The 13,832-nt window shown below is 41.4% G+C and overlaps 2 protein-coding genes across 2 annotated transcripts; both read left to right on the top strand.

Moving 5' to 3' along the window:
• The first annotated feature begins 2,940 nt into the window (after positions 1-2,940).
• On the top strand, positions 2,941-7,198 carry LOC113151757 (WNT1-inducible-signaling pathway protein 2-like). Its single transcript, XM_026344678.1, has 5 exons — positions 2,941-3,028; positions 4,500-4,716; positions 5,393-5,641; positions 6,015-6,244; positions 6,799-7,198. The coding sequence occupies exons 1-5, from the start codon at positions 2,972-2,974 to the stop codon at positions 7,084-7,086; spliced, it is 1,041 nt and encodes a 346-aa protein (XP_026200463.1). The 5' UTR covers positions 2,941-2,971; the 3' UTR covers positions 7,087-7,198.
• A 1,764-nt stretch (positions 7,199-8,962) lies between these two features.
• LOC113151758 (P2Y purinoceptor 1-like) lies at positions 8,963-11,388 on the top strand. The gene has a single exon (XM_026344679.1). It carries the CDS (start codon positions 9,101-9,103, stop codon positions 10,124-10,126), a length of 1,026 nt encoding a protein of 341 aa, XP_026200464.1. The 5' UTR covers positions 8,963-9,100; the 3' UTR covers positions 10,127-11,388.
• Positions 11,389-13,832: the final 2,444 nt, after the last annotated feature.

The following is a 13,832-nucleotide window of genomic DNA, read 5'->3' as shown; positions in this document are numbered from 1 at the left end:
TCTGTTTTTTCCAGTCTACTAGGCATCACAATTTGGTCCTCATCAGATTCTCACACATGCTCTAACATGTGTTAGATGTCTTGAGGCTTTGTCCCGTGTAAAATGTAAATCACAGAGTTGTCTTCTTGTCAGACACAATTTTATATGATCACTGACGTCTGAATTCTGTGTCACTTCAAGGAGCCACAAAATGCACCAAAAATAAGAAACGGACATCTGTCTTTTTTACTGTATGGACTGGCGGAATGTGCCACCAAAATAATGCAGATTGCATTTACAGACTTAAAATGTCTATAATCAGATACACCTGATGAAGCACTGAGACCCTTATGGATCAATATCTGCAGTCACTCCTGCTTTATGTTCTCTGCTCTGACGGTGCTCTGTTTTATGCTGGACATGTTCTGGGGCTGACATGCTGTGATCTGTCTAATTAACCACCAACAATAGCGCGTTTGTTTCTCACCATCCTCACACTTCCTTCGTCCTGAAAAGGTGCACAGTTGGAATGTGACAAGTCAAACACTTTGAGGCAGTCAGTTTGCAAAAGCATGATCCCTTTGTCATTAAACCTGAATATGCGAGATGTCTTTTTGCTGTTTGGCTCCCCTACAGCTGCTGAGTGCCATTTGTTCTTTCACTGCCTCTCATAATTTGACCCTGGGCACTAATTCTGAGAAATGCAACAACAACTAGCCAAGTTAAAAAACCTTACAAAACCTGGATTAACTTAGGGTAAAGTGAAACTTTTGTGTCAAGCTACACAATACACAACGAATGCCAGAAAAACTGGTGCGTTGTGTGTTGGAAGTGAAGTAGGCGAACTTTCCCAACCTTACAATGTTTGGTTAGCAGCTAAACCTCTGTTGACGTGGGTTCACTTGCCTTTATGATCAAAAACTAAAACTTCACTAACTCAAGCAGCTACAGCAAAACAGCAAATTGTGCTAATACGCCGGCAAATAAAAGCCAGACTACAGTATTTAAGCTTGTTCCTTCTCTTGCTCGGTCACTCTGCTCGTCTTTATTAGCGTGTTGGGGCTCTTTACATCTGTGCCACACGGAGCCATAACTTACTAAGAATACTGAGCCTGCATCTTCTAACCTTGTAGACAGGGTCTGACCCATTGTAGCCTGTAAACTAATCTACATATAATAAATATAAACTTCATGGAAGTGTAACAGCTTGAAGATTTAATGTCTGATCTCCATTTTGTGTATCTGACAGAAAGCGAAAACACAGAACACAGAGCAGAGGTTCATCCAGCCGTCTGCCGACAACCTGACTCCTGTAAGAGACAGGGATGGACTTCCTCTTACTCAAGTTTGACATTTAAATGTAGCAGAACTTCCTTGTTGACAACCCAAAGTTATGTGCCAATATTAATAGGGATCGTTTATTTCCTTTAGGGCAACAGCAAAACACCTGGGAAGGTCATTTTACTGTAAGAGTGACAGTGCAGAGAAGAAAAGGCCAAGACATGATCATCACTGCCACCAGGTGGTGCAACATCTGCACTACAACACCTCTATTCTGAACAAGAACATATTAGAGTTACTAAAATAATAATATGTCATATTTTGTTATAATGCAGCATATTATTGATGTAGGCTGTAACTATTTTATGTCCTGCTGGCTGTATAACAATGTCTTACAGTTTATACACATGTAGAGTTAAAAGCAGATCACTTCCCTCTTCATGTAGATCTTCACTCTGGGATATTGGGTTTGTGATGTGACATTATGACTCAGCTCTGTTCTGAGCTGTTAAATACCTTTAAAGCAGCATTTATATATTTTAGCCACTTGGGAGCAGCAGAAGGTTGAGCTCAGTAGTCACTGGTGATCCTTTCTACATGTCTAATTGTGAACATTGTATTCTGGGATTATTAGCAGACAGTATTTTCTGTTTCACTTCTGAAAACAACACCATATCAATACTGAATATTATGATATTATTAAGTTGACATGGATTAACATTTTTTTAAACTGTTAATAAGTAATATATTATCATAGTAACTGTTCATTAGAAGTAATACGTTACAAAATTACTTACTTACTATTTTACAGTCCCAAATTCATGTATTCATTTGGCAGACACTTTTATCCAAACTTACATTTATGCTACTCTCAGAATACCCACAAACTAAGATCTAACTGTGTAAGTTAAGGGAGACTGGGTCGTGTTGTAACACTGTCAGTTTGACCAGTCAGAAAAGAACTAGAGTGATGTCATCACTGATGTGGGTTCCCATTTCATTTTCTGTGTTGACAGGAGAAGTGGCTTATCTCTGTGAGAACACTTTATTTCAGCATTTACTGTGTCCTATAAACAATGTTTTACATTGCGTCAGTATCAGGTTCTCTAGTTTAGGTTGGGACAGTTATTACAGTTCAGAAATGTGGCCAAATGTGAGTTTGCTCCTCCGGGTAAACCTTCTACATTTACCACATCCATGAATGTGACAGAACCAGTAAGCAGGTACTGCATCATGTAACCTTAAGAGTCAGTAAAGTAGTGATCTTTTAAACCAAATTAGTAAGGCCGATTTAAGAAAAAGGGTCTCTGAGCGCAGGCAGATAAAAGCCCCCCCGCACCTTTAGACTGTAAAATCCCCAGACTGACTTTGTTCATCTATCATCTGGTTTTTCATCTGTCTGTGGGCATTTTGTGTCTCTTTGTGGCCAATATTGACTGAAGGAGACAATGTGTTGGTGCTGGCTGATGAAATCTTTTACATCAGCCAGCACCAACACATGTTGGCCTTCAGCTGTGGCAGTGGAAAAGGTTCGCTGCAGGAATGTAGAGATAGACCTGGGAGTTTTGGTTCAGCTAATGTAACTATTTACTTTGCAGTCCGCCACCAATGACCTCAGAACCTGGACTACATTAGTGAATGGAGGTAGACGGCTTTAATAAATGCATCTTCAGCAGAGGAGACAAAGAAGAAGGAGCACCGACGACAGAGGATGGACAGAAGAGACGGCCTGCTGGTTTGGTCTTTGCTGTTGTGCATCATCACTCAGGTAGGAGTTGATGGCTTGTTTCATTATATTTTATATCATTCTGTGTATTATGCAACATAAGGACAGGACTCATGGGGTCGCATGTCTTTTTGGATCAACATGTTGACCTTCACAATGAACACTGGTAAAAATCAGTCTGAAGGACACACACTCCGGATTTTTCCAGCTGAGGTTCAGGCTTTGTGAATTATTTTTGTGTGTGAATGAGGGCGAAGAAACTATTCATACAACTAGTTAAAAAAAAACTATGCTAGACATAGAAGATATTTTGGGAGTGTGCAGATCTGGGAACCATCATGTGAGGTTTGCTGGGAGACGTGTAATTGAGTCATGAGACACACTGTGGAAAAAGCAGAATGACAGACTTTTTTTGGACAGAACAAGACTTACAGTCAGAGAAGTACAGTTGTGCTGTGTAATTCAGGTACTGATGAATCAGGTACTGATACTTACACTGATAATTAAATGTAGGTGAAGTGGAAGAGAACAAGAACAAAGAACAAAGGAAAACAGTGGACATTTTAAAAGAAATTAATCTTGCTGCAGGCTACAGTACTGAGTAACAGTGAAAATGTGAAAGCAGTTAACTCCTAATACAAACAACACATTTTTTTTGGCATGGATGATAGGTAAAGGCTGATTTGGCAGCTGTAGCTAGTTGTTAGGGGAAGAGAAATTCATCCTCTATAATCTAATTAGATGATGGTGATGGCTATCAGAACACTGAACTGGTTCATCAGGGGAAATTTGACTTACTAGAAATCTGCATTTGGATATGTCAGTATGATGATATCATCAGCCCAAAGTTCCACAGGGATTTTACACGCTCTTTGCATGGTGCTGCCCCAACATTGTGGAGTGTAGCTCTGACACATACTAATGAACTAGAATCACCTAGGAGTAGGAGGCAGCACTGAAGTTACAAAGGGAACAACTCCATTATCACTGGAAGTGAAAGCCACACTGTTGCCTTCAATGTGGTGATGTCGTATGTGTGGTTGTTGAAGCTCTTTTTGTATAAGCCTGGGTGTTGAACTGGAATGGGAATGAAGATGACTCACAGTCCTGCAGCAGAAAGTCAACAGATGCACACAGATGTAAATCGGAAAATGTGCAGTTATACTCACATCTAGGTGATGGCAGCATGTGGTAACATGTGGTATTTGTGGTTTACATAGACCCGGACTTATTCCTGTGTGTTTGAGCAAGGTGAAAAACAAATGCACAAAAACATCTCTAGTAGCTGAACTGTATGTTCATTGAAATGTGACTTGAACATAGAAAAAATAATAATAGTCTGACTTTGTTTGACCTGCGCAGTAACTTTCATTTAAAATGTCTGTTCAACCAAATCCCACACACAGTTCTCCCATATGCTGGCTTTGACAGTGATGTGTGAGGTAACCAGAGGAGACAGTCACTGAATAACAGTGAAAACAGCAGCTGTTATTTTGTTATTTTCTCACTGTAGGTGTGGAGCTACCTGTGCATTGAGCCATGTCAGTGCCCGCCTACCTTGCCGCACTGCCCTGTCGGAGTTCCTCTAATGTTAGATGGCTGTGGGTGCTGCCAGCTATGCGCCAGGCAGGAGGGCGAGGCCTGCACCGAGCGGCTGCCCTGTGACAGGCACAGAGGCCTGCAGTGTGACTACAGCGCCAGCTTTCCTGGAGGCCCTGGACAGTGTGTTGGTGCGAACAGGAAACACTCAAACTGAAACAGTGTTGGGTTAGAGCCGCACATGCCTGCAGTGCTGCTTTTAATACTATCATTAGTTGCTGCAACTGTTATTCCACTTGCTCCTATAGCACCGGTTCCTAGCCCTGGTCTATCATAAGTATTACATTTAAGTGACAGAGTCTAGGGTTCATGTTTCTGAAACATAAATCTCTAACTACCTTTCACAACTGCTGTCATACAACACTTTCACACACTGAAGGTATATTTTGTTTTGACACCCCGTCATTTGTGCCAAATCAGAACAAATTTGCCCAAAGTGTCCGCATGGTAGTCCCTTGCATAAACTGTGGATAATTAGCAGTAAACAGTATTTGGGAGCAACTGCTGCTGCAGATGATTCCACATTCCTAAGAATGTGTGTCGGTGAAGATTCTCAGTTGTTCAGGTGAAGTTATCTGGAAGTTACGTCATGGCAACTGGACTTCCTTCTTAAAATGTTTCACTACTCATTCAAGTAGCTTCTTTAGTCTGAAGAAGCTGCTTGATTCAACTTCCAGCTAAAAATATGTGATAGTCTTCTTGTTATCATTAGTCAGGTCTGCATATTTCACATCACACCCTGTACTTGCCCCAGCAGTGATGTAGTGAGCCATTCACTTTCACTCATATAACATCTCCCTTTATTAGGTCAGAACGAGCTGGGCTGTGAGATAAATGGCAGGAGGCTGACGGAGGGACAGGTGTTTCAGCCTTCCTGTGCTCAACTGTGCCACTGCCTTGGAGGAGGGGTGACCTGTGTATCTCTGTGCACTGATGACCTGCAGAGGCCCACTGATAAGTGCCCCAACCCTCAGCTGGTACGACTACCAGGAAAGTGCTGTAAAGAGTGGGTGTGTGAGGGCCTGGACAACAGTGTTTCTTCAAATCCATCAGGAGGTAATGAGGATGATAACCTGAAAGGACAAAATGAAGATGGTTAGAAGAAGTATTTAGATGATTTTCAGTGATTGTCATGATTTCCTGCAGCCAGATTCAGGTCAGCTGGTGTTAGGATACATGGAGCCTCAGTAAACCACCAGAATAGTTCGAGTTTCTTTGGGATTGTTATTAATTAAACAGATTTTAGACCAGAGTTCTGTGAGGAACATCTGTGACGACTATTCTTAGCAAACTGACCTCACCCAAGCAGGAGTTAACATTTCACACTGCATATGTGCTGGATTGTCTGTCCGCTTCCACTTCCAACAACCTTCAGCTACATGCACACAGAAAATATTTTCCTCTCTTTCTTTATGTTCTTTATTTCCAGCAGAGCACGAATGTCAGGACTACAGAGGTGGGCTGTCTGGCCCGTCGTTTGGCCCCATCTTCAACTGTATCATATGGACCTCAGACTGGAGCCCCTGTACCCGCAGCTGTGGCCCAGGTGTCTCCACCCGCACCACCAACAAGAACTGGGCTTGTCGCCTGCAGACTGAGACCAGACTGTGCCAGGTCAGGCCGTGCCAAACGCTGCCAGGTCTCAGAAGGCTGCAGCTGGTCAGTGCAGTTCAGAGTAAAATTTCTCTCAGCAGTATGGATACCTTTCACATAGATTTATCTTGAAATGGTCCTTTATGAACACAAACACAGTGGAAATAAAGACATTGCAAAGGAAATAGGCAGAAAACGTCTTGTGTGAAACCAATAAGTCACACTGATAGGAGCAATGATTACAATACAGAACTGATGAGGTTATTATGAAATCAGCATCTAACATCTACAGATGTTTCACAGGTTTGTACCACCTCAACTCAACTTGCCTTTGGTACCAGGTACTTGGATTTCCTTTACATAATTAGTGCTCTGTGGTGGAAAACACTAATGGATTATCAACATTAACAGACATGAAACTGAATTGAACCAGATTTCAAATGAGTGCTTCTGTTCAGGACATGCAGTGGTGTTAGCATAATGGATTATTATTTATCTGCATAAGATCTTTAAAGGACTCTCCTCACCTCTGGGTTAGTGATGGGGAAGGGATCACACTTAACAGACAACAAGAGTTAATGCATAATTCCTTTAATTCTACCTGTTTCTCTGTATTTCAGAGGCTGGACGTTTGTGAGAGCAGCTACAGTTCACCTGTCTCCATTCAGCTTGAACACCAGGGCTGCTGGAGCACCAGAGCCTACCGGCCCAGGTTCTGTGGCTTGACCTGTGCACAGGGACGGTGCTGCAGTCCCTCTCACACCAGGACTGTGCCGATGATTTTCCGCTGCACCCAAGGCAGGCTCACCCAGCAGCAGGTGATGATGATTGAGTCCTGCTCCTGCAGCACCTCCAACTGTCGCCAGTCTCAGGCCACAGCTGGCCGGAGTGCCCTGATCTGGCTCTGAGGTGTATAAGGCTACAAGGGGGGCAGGCTGGCCCTGTCTGCATGAGAATCAAAATTATCAAATGTGCACATATAATAATGTGTTGGTCCGGAAAGTTGAGCAAGTGTTTCAAAATGATGGGAATTCTGTAATGAGGATGTGAAACTTGACATACAGCTACATCTGTGTGATCGGAGAATGTGTAACCAGATGCGCACTGACATTTCAAAGTATAAGCTGCATAATAAAAGGTTTATGCAGTAATTTGTATCCATAGTGCTTCATCTTCCTACAACTTTACATGTTGTGATTTGAATCCTGTGTATTCCTGTGCCACTAAACACAGGCGCAGGTGACTTCCTGTGCATGCTTCAGGTTGTCGTCACATTTGTTTGTGAGCCCTCTTCAACAATACTGTTTAGTAACAGAGTATAGAAATTAACAACAGCATGTCAAGAACCCATTTCACATTTTATCATGTTGGATCTTGCATAACAGTTGGAATATTGTTTGTAATGTCTCTGCTGGAACATGCAGTACGGTATGCCTTGGGCATTTGAGTGACTTCAGAATGAACGTTTCTCAGAAATGCCTGCTATAACTGCTAACACTGCGTTACCTTCAAACAGCTCATTTCCAGATGTCCTCCCTTTTTCGTTCCAGTTTTCTTATATTTTTGCAGGAGTTACAGTGAAACCCACTATCCATTAATTTGATAAAACTTTAAATGTATTCTACAATTGATATAAGTGGCTCTTGTGCATTAAAGTAAGTATAAAATTTTGATTTTCTATTAAGAAGCATGTAAATATATTTGAAATGTATTTACGAAAGTTGCAAAAAGTAATGCCTGTGTTAGAAAAAGTTAAATAAGGTTGGGTAGGTGAAACTGCAGCCTCACTACTGTGCTCCAGGGATGGACCCACCAAATGGTAAAAGCTTGTGTAACATAGTTTCACATTTTACTCAATGTTGGCTGCTTTTAGTGTGTACATTATGTGTGTGTGTGTGTTTTATGTTGGATTGTACTGTGTGAAACTTTAAGCTGCCATCTTGACCAGGTCTCCTTTCAAAAAGAGGCTGTTCACCTAGGTTGGATCAACACGGTTATTTTTTATTTTTATTTGTTTAACTGGAAAATATAGTCAGCTGCATTTAGTCACATGGAGTCATTCACTAACCAACCCCTCCACCCCCTCTCAGGACACCCTGCCAAATCCTTATGCCACCCCATGAAAAGTTTGCTATATTCGCCACTGCTGTGCCCCATTACTAATGTACGGATGGTTCAACAGCATTCAAGCAAAGCCCCCAGTCCAAGGATGAAACTCTCCTTTGACATACTAAGCTTTAAAGCGTTAAATCTGGGTATGTAGTTGCTGACAGATGTTTGAATGCCTGATATGATTTAAATACAAACTTCAGTCAGTAACAACAGAAATGTTTTAATTCATAAACAGGTTTAATACAATGATGAGGAAAAGTGAAATTGTTGATTTTCACATATGGGACGGTCTCCCAGTAGACAGGCCTCTGAATAAACATGAGTACACAATTCATCTTGTTGTTACATAATTACATAATCAGTGTTTGACAAGAGGGCGTGTGTTTTCAACGTGTGGCACCTAATTCCAGGGAAGGCATTTTATTATTTAGACACATGAATAATACATCCAAGCCAAATTTGGCTGTATCTTTGACTATGATTATACTTGTTAACCTATTATTATTATTATTGTTGTTGTTGTTGTTGTTGCTGCTGTTGTTAGTTGCACAGCGGTTCCAGCTGCGCCTGCGGGTTAAAACGATGTAACTGACTTCACAGGAACACCTCCTGTGATTTACTCTCTGTAAAGTCTGTGATGGATCTTCATCTGTGTAGTGTGTGTGTCACAGGATGTCTGCATTTCTCTCTGTGTTGCAGCTGGGAAGGGGCGGTGGCTCTTGGTTTGGTTTCACATTCACAAGCCGCTGCTAGATGATGTTTGAGCTTTGACTTCTGCCACAGGCGTTTAACCCGGTGAGAACCTCAGACATGTCTGGAAATCTGAGCCAGGTTGCCTGTGAGAACGTCAACCTGAACTTTACGCACAGCTTTCTGCCGCCTGTGTTCATCACCGTGTTCGTTGTCGGGACTCTGTCCAACATCTGGGGGCTGCGAAGCGTGTGCCACAGCTGGAATAACATCGGAAACATCAACATCTTTATGCTGAACCTCGGGGTGGCGGACCTGCTGTACCTGTTCACCCTGCCCTTTCTCGTGCACTATTACGCGCGGAACAGCCAGTGGACGTTCGGCCAGGTTTTCTGCAAAGTGACCCGGTTCTGCTTCAACCTCAACCTCTACGGCAGCATCGGTTTCCTCACCTGCATCAGCGTCTACAGGTACCTGGGCATCGTGCACCCCATGAGAGTGATGGGAAAAATCACCAGCCGACACTCTCTGACCATAAGCGCTCTCGTCTGGCTTCTGGTCATCGTTCAGATTCTGCCTGATATGTTTTTTGACAAGAATGACGCGAATTCTCCCAACTCGTGTTTCGACACCACCTCCAACGATCTGATCAGAAGCTACCTGCCTTACAGCATCAGCTGGGCCGTCACGGGCTTCGTCTTACCGCTCATTATCATCCTGGTCTGTTATGGACACATCGTGGTGGTTCTTGCCATAAAAGCCAACGTGAACGCGCTGCTGAAGCAGCGGTGCCTGAAGCTGGTGGTGATCCTGGTCATCCTGTTCTCCGTCTGTTTCATCCCCTACCACGTGTTCCGAAACGTCAACCTGAGGACCAGGATTCTGAAACTAGACGGGATCTGCTACAACAGTTTCCGTAACGTCTACATTTTGCATCAGGTCGGCAGATGTCTGGCGTGTCTCAACAGCGCCATAAACCCGCTCATTTATATAGTTGGAAATGACGATTTCCTCATGAAGCTGCATAACTTCAGTAAGAGGGCCCAGCTGTCTTTGGTCAATCTGAAAGGCGCCGTGATTTACCGAAAACCCATAGAAGAGGGACCGGACTCGTCGTCAGACACTCATGGCAGCCCGGGCCGCTGAACGGAGACGTGATGAGGGATCAGTTGAACCGAGACACAGTCGGTGCGTATCGAGCACCACCAGAAGAGCCACTGAAGTTTAGTAATGACTAATGGCTGGAAAGATATGAAGCTGTTATCAAGCTGTGTCATGAGTCAGAGTCGGAGAGAGAAGCCAAAGTATCTACTGATCATCTATCACAATGATTTACTGCATTATATATGTGTGTATCACTTATTTATCATACATGTATATGTACTCAGTGTTGTACCAGGGTCCTGCTCACGTTTTTCACCTGTGTGCTTCAGAGCTGGTGACCTGTGAAAGCCCTTTTCTACTGAACTGTGCAGGAAATGACGAGTTCACACTTTGGTTGTTTATGATTGAACTATATGAACTTTGCACATGTGAAGTGTTCAGTGTGCTTCGTAATGGTGTGTGTCTTCCGTAGACAATCTGACCAAGATTCAAACCCTAAAGGGTTTTGAATCAAAACACCTAATTGTCTTAGTGTTTATGCTGCAAGTGTATTTGGAGAGACTGGTAACAAGAGTGTGTCAGCGTATACTTTTATTGAAATTACAGTACAGTTCAAAGTATTGAAGGAATCATAAAGAAAGCTATAAAGTGACACACTATCAGACCATTGTTACTCGTTATTTTACATGTTTTGTTTCCTGTCTATCAGTCAATCTGTCTGTGAAACCAGCTGAGCTTTTCATATTGTAGGGAACAACTTCAGGGCTTTCCCCTGTGGTCTGAAACAGAGTGAGTGTGTATGATAGTAAAAAGCTAACCCAGCATCCAGGATATCCTATGACAAATTAGATAATAAATGTTACTTAAGATTACATCGGTCATCTACAACTGTTCTGTATTTTGCTTTCAAAATGTGATTCGTGTTTTTTACAGCACAGTTACATGCTGACTGAAGATACAGATGCAGGTTTGTAGGTCGGAAATTTGAATGGTGTCATTCCAAAGGTATTTGTCTGGTCTGTGCTATTTTCACAAAATACTGAGGGAAGCTGCATCTCCTATCTGTGCCTGCCTTCATGAGCAATCCTATGTTTGTCTGCAATGTTCCAGTAACAATGTGTCAGTAATATACTGTATGTGATTGAGTTCAGCAACAAATAAAAAACTAAAGTGAAGTTGGGGAGATGTTGTGAACACAGACACTCTACAGAATCTATAAAGTAATTTTGATATATTATATATATACAGTATGAAAAATATATAAGTTTTGCACAGTTTTATGCAACCAAAACAGCAACAATAAATAATCCATCTGTCTGAGTTTGATTCACCTTTCCTCTGAAATCCTCACTTGTTACTGGCTTATTGTCTCCCATTACTTAAGAATGAGTAGGAGCAGGTAAGGATTTTACCTTACCGTACCTGCTTCATTCAACAATACAACACTGCCCATGGCTGACTGTATTATAGTAATTTCTAAAAATGTGAATACATTTTGCAATTTCTTTATCCAGTGTCAGGAAACAGGCTCAGCTGAGTAGTCGTACCTCCTGTCTTACTTAAGTGCAGCTCAGCAACACTGTTGAACTGCTGTTTCGACAGCCACTGTGAGTGAAAATTATGATTCATATCTGACGTTTGTTTCCACATACTGTGAAAAAAAAAAAAAGATGTAATCTGTTGATTGGAATTAATTGGAAGTGCAGCACTAACAAAGCAAAGCATCCTGTACTCCTGTACTTCTAATGAAACAACACAATAAGGCAGGAAATCAAACCCAATGAAGTGGTGCTGGATTTGACTAAATGACTTATTAGATCCATGACCTGGCCTGCCCTAGCAGGCAGCATGAGAATTAATAGGCTTGTTAGGAATAATGACCGTGGCTCTGGCTCAAATCTTGCTCAGAAATCTGACCGGAATTGTGCTATAAACAGGAACTTATAATACAATGAGTATATACTTTCTCTACCCAACATTTCTCTACAACATTGACATGTATACAAAAGCATAAAGTGGTTGGACGGAAGCCAAAAATCTAATGATTCATGAACCTCTTTTTGATTCTTCTAGATTGTGCTCACATATGCACAATGCCAGGAAACTATTGTGTAAACAATACCAAACTACAAGGCGTGACGTAATTATGATTACTATTTGTCAAAAATACAGGAACTTAGGCAAAATCTTAGCTATGTGGAGCGTCTTTCTTCCTTTATAGTTGCAAAATCACTTTTCTGTGGTTACACATTGTGTCATACATTAACATGAACTGTTATAACACTGAACATTCCAAACTTGCTCAACAGTGTCGAAGCCAAAAGGCCTGACAGTAGAGAGAGTGTCCTCTGTGCTTTTGTGGTATCTATGTGTGTGTCTCTTCAGATAAATATTAACATCTTGGATATTTTCCCTCCTACTCATTCTCTGATCATGTAAACACAGTCTGGTAAGGAAAACACAAAGACGCTTGATGAATGTGCATATGCATTTAAAGGCAACGCCTGGAGCAGCTACACAGCCAGAGGTCTGACAATCAGAGGTATCACACTTTTAACCTCATCCAGCACATACTGCTGCACCTTTCTGTTGCTGACTTTTGCAGCTGTGTAATGTAAGTAAGTAAATTCACTTAAGTGCTCAGGGACAAATTTCTATTGAGTGGCATGATGTTTTAGCAGGGCGATGAATGACTTAATTTTTTAAAATGTAATTAATCAGGTACATCCAGTTGAGGTTGCATATTATTTGTCATAACTCCATGTTACTGTCTTCTGAAACAAATGTAGTCAATAATTCTTTTTGCTTTTGCGTCATTTTGACTTACAATTTCCGTTAGGGCTGGGTTAGTGGCCCTCCTTACCCCCATCTTGATCCCTCCCTACAAGTATTATATTTTAGTTCGTTTCGTTTACTTAGTACTTCGAGGTACTTTTACTTTAGCTGAGTACTTTCCTATGATGCTACTTCATATTTTATACTTCACTACATTTCAGAAAGATGTGTTAATGTTATTACTCCACTACAGCTTTAGTTACTTTCTTTAGTGACTTACTTTTGCCTCGTTGCATCTGGCATTATTACAATAGCAAAAAAAAACAAAAAACAAACAAAACACTGACACTCTCTTCTAACTAAATGCACACAACTGATTCTTTTAAATGTAAAGTTAGCATTTTCTGATTAATTAAACTATAAATTGTCATTCCTATTTTCAGTTTGTACACCAATAACCTGTAACCAGTCACACAAGCTTTTGGACTTACAGGTAAGTTATATAACACTCTCTTTCATAAAGCAGTTGTGAATCTATAAAATATGACATTGGGTGGCCAGGGAGGGGGCTGGTGGGTCAGGTTATCAAGACGTCAGCTGAAAGTTTTGGGCAGTATAGACAGAGACAATACAACACTAAAAGCAGCAACATGTAGAGGTTGTAATTAACCTGAGAGTCTTTATTATCATCATTCATTTTAATCTAGAATTTCTAAATAAATAGTGTTCAATGTAGGAGCAACAGACAACTCACTTTGCAGCATCTTATCTCATCTTATCATTTAAAAGTCAAAACTGCTGGACACAAGATGTCTCTGACAGTGCTTTACTGAAAAGCTGGCCACTGATTTGGCATGAGAACTGAGACCTCTGGATTTTCAGCAGACAAATGTGAAAACAACTCATCACATACATCACAGCACTGTGAAGTTTAAACATCTGCAAAATGAAAAGCAAAACTATTTTGAGTGGA

Source organism: Anabas testudineus, chromosome 5, assembly GCF_900324465.2.
Source record: "Anabas testudineus chromosome 5, fAnaTes1.2, whole genome shotgun sequence".
Lineage (NCBI taxonomy): Eukaryota > Metazoa > Chordata > Actinopteri > Anabantiformes > Anabantidae > Anabas > Anabas testudineus.
The sequence above is the reverse complement of the archived record's forward strand: the minus strand, read 5'-3'. Positions and strand labels throughout refer to the sequence as shown.

Excerpts from the sequence above, each read along its gene's own strand:
- LOC113151758 (XM_026344679.1), top strand. The coding sequence starts at position 9,101 with ATGTCTGGAAATCTGAGCCAGGTTGCCTGTGAGAACGTCAACCTGAAC.
- LOC113151757 (XM_026344678.1), top strand. The coding sequence starts at position 2,972 with ATGGACAGAAGAGACGGCCTGCTGGTTTGGTCTTTGCTGTTGTGCATC. Across the intron at positions 4,717-5,392 it reads AGGCCCTGGACAGTGTGTTG|GTCAGAACGAGCTGGGCTGT; the intron begins GTGCGAACAGGA and ends TCCCTTTATTAG. Across the intron at positions 6,245-6,798 it reads GTCTCAGAAGGCTGCAGCTG|AGGCTGGACGTTTGTGAGAG; the intron begins GTCAGTGCAGTT and ends TCTGTATTTCAG.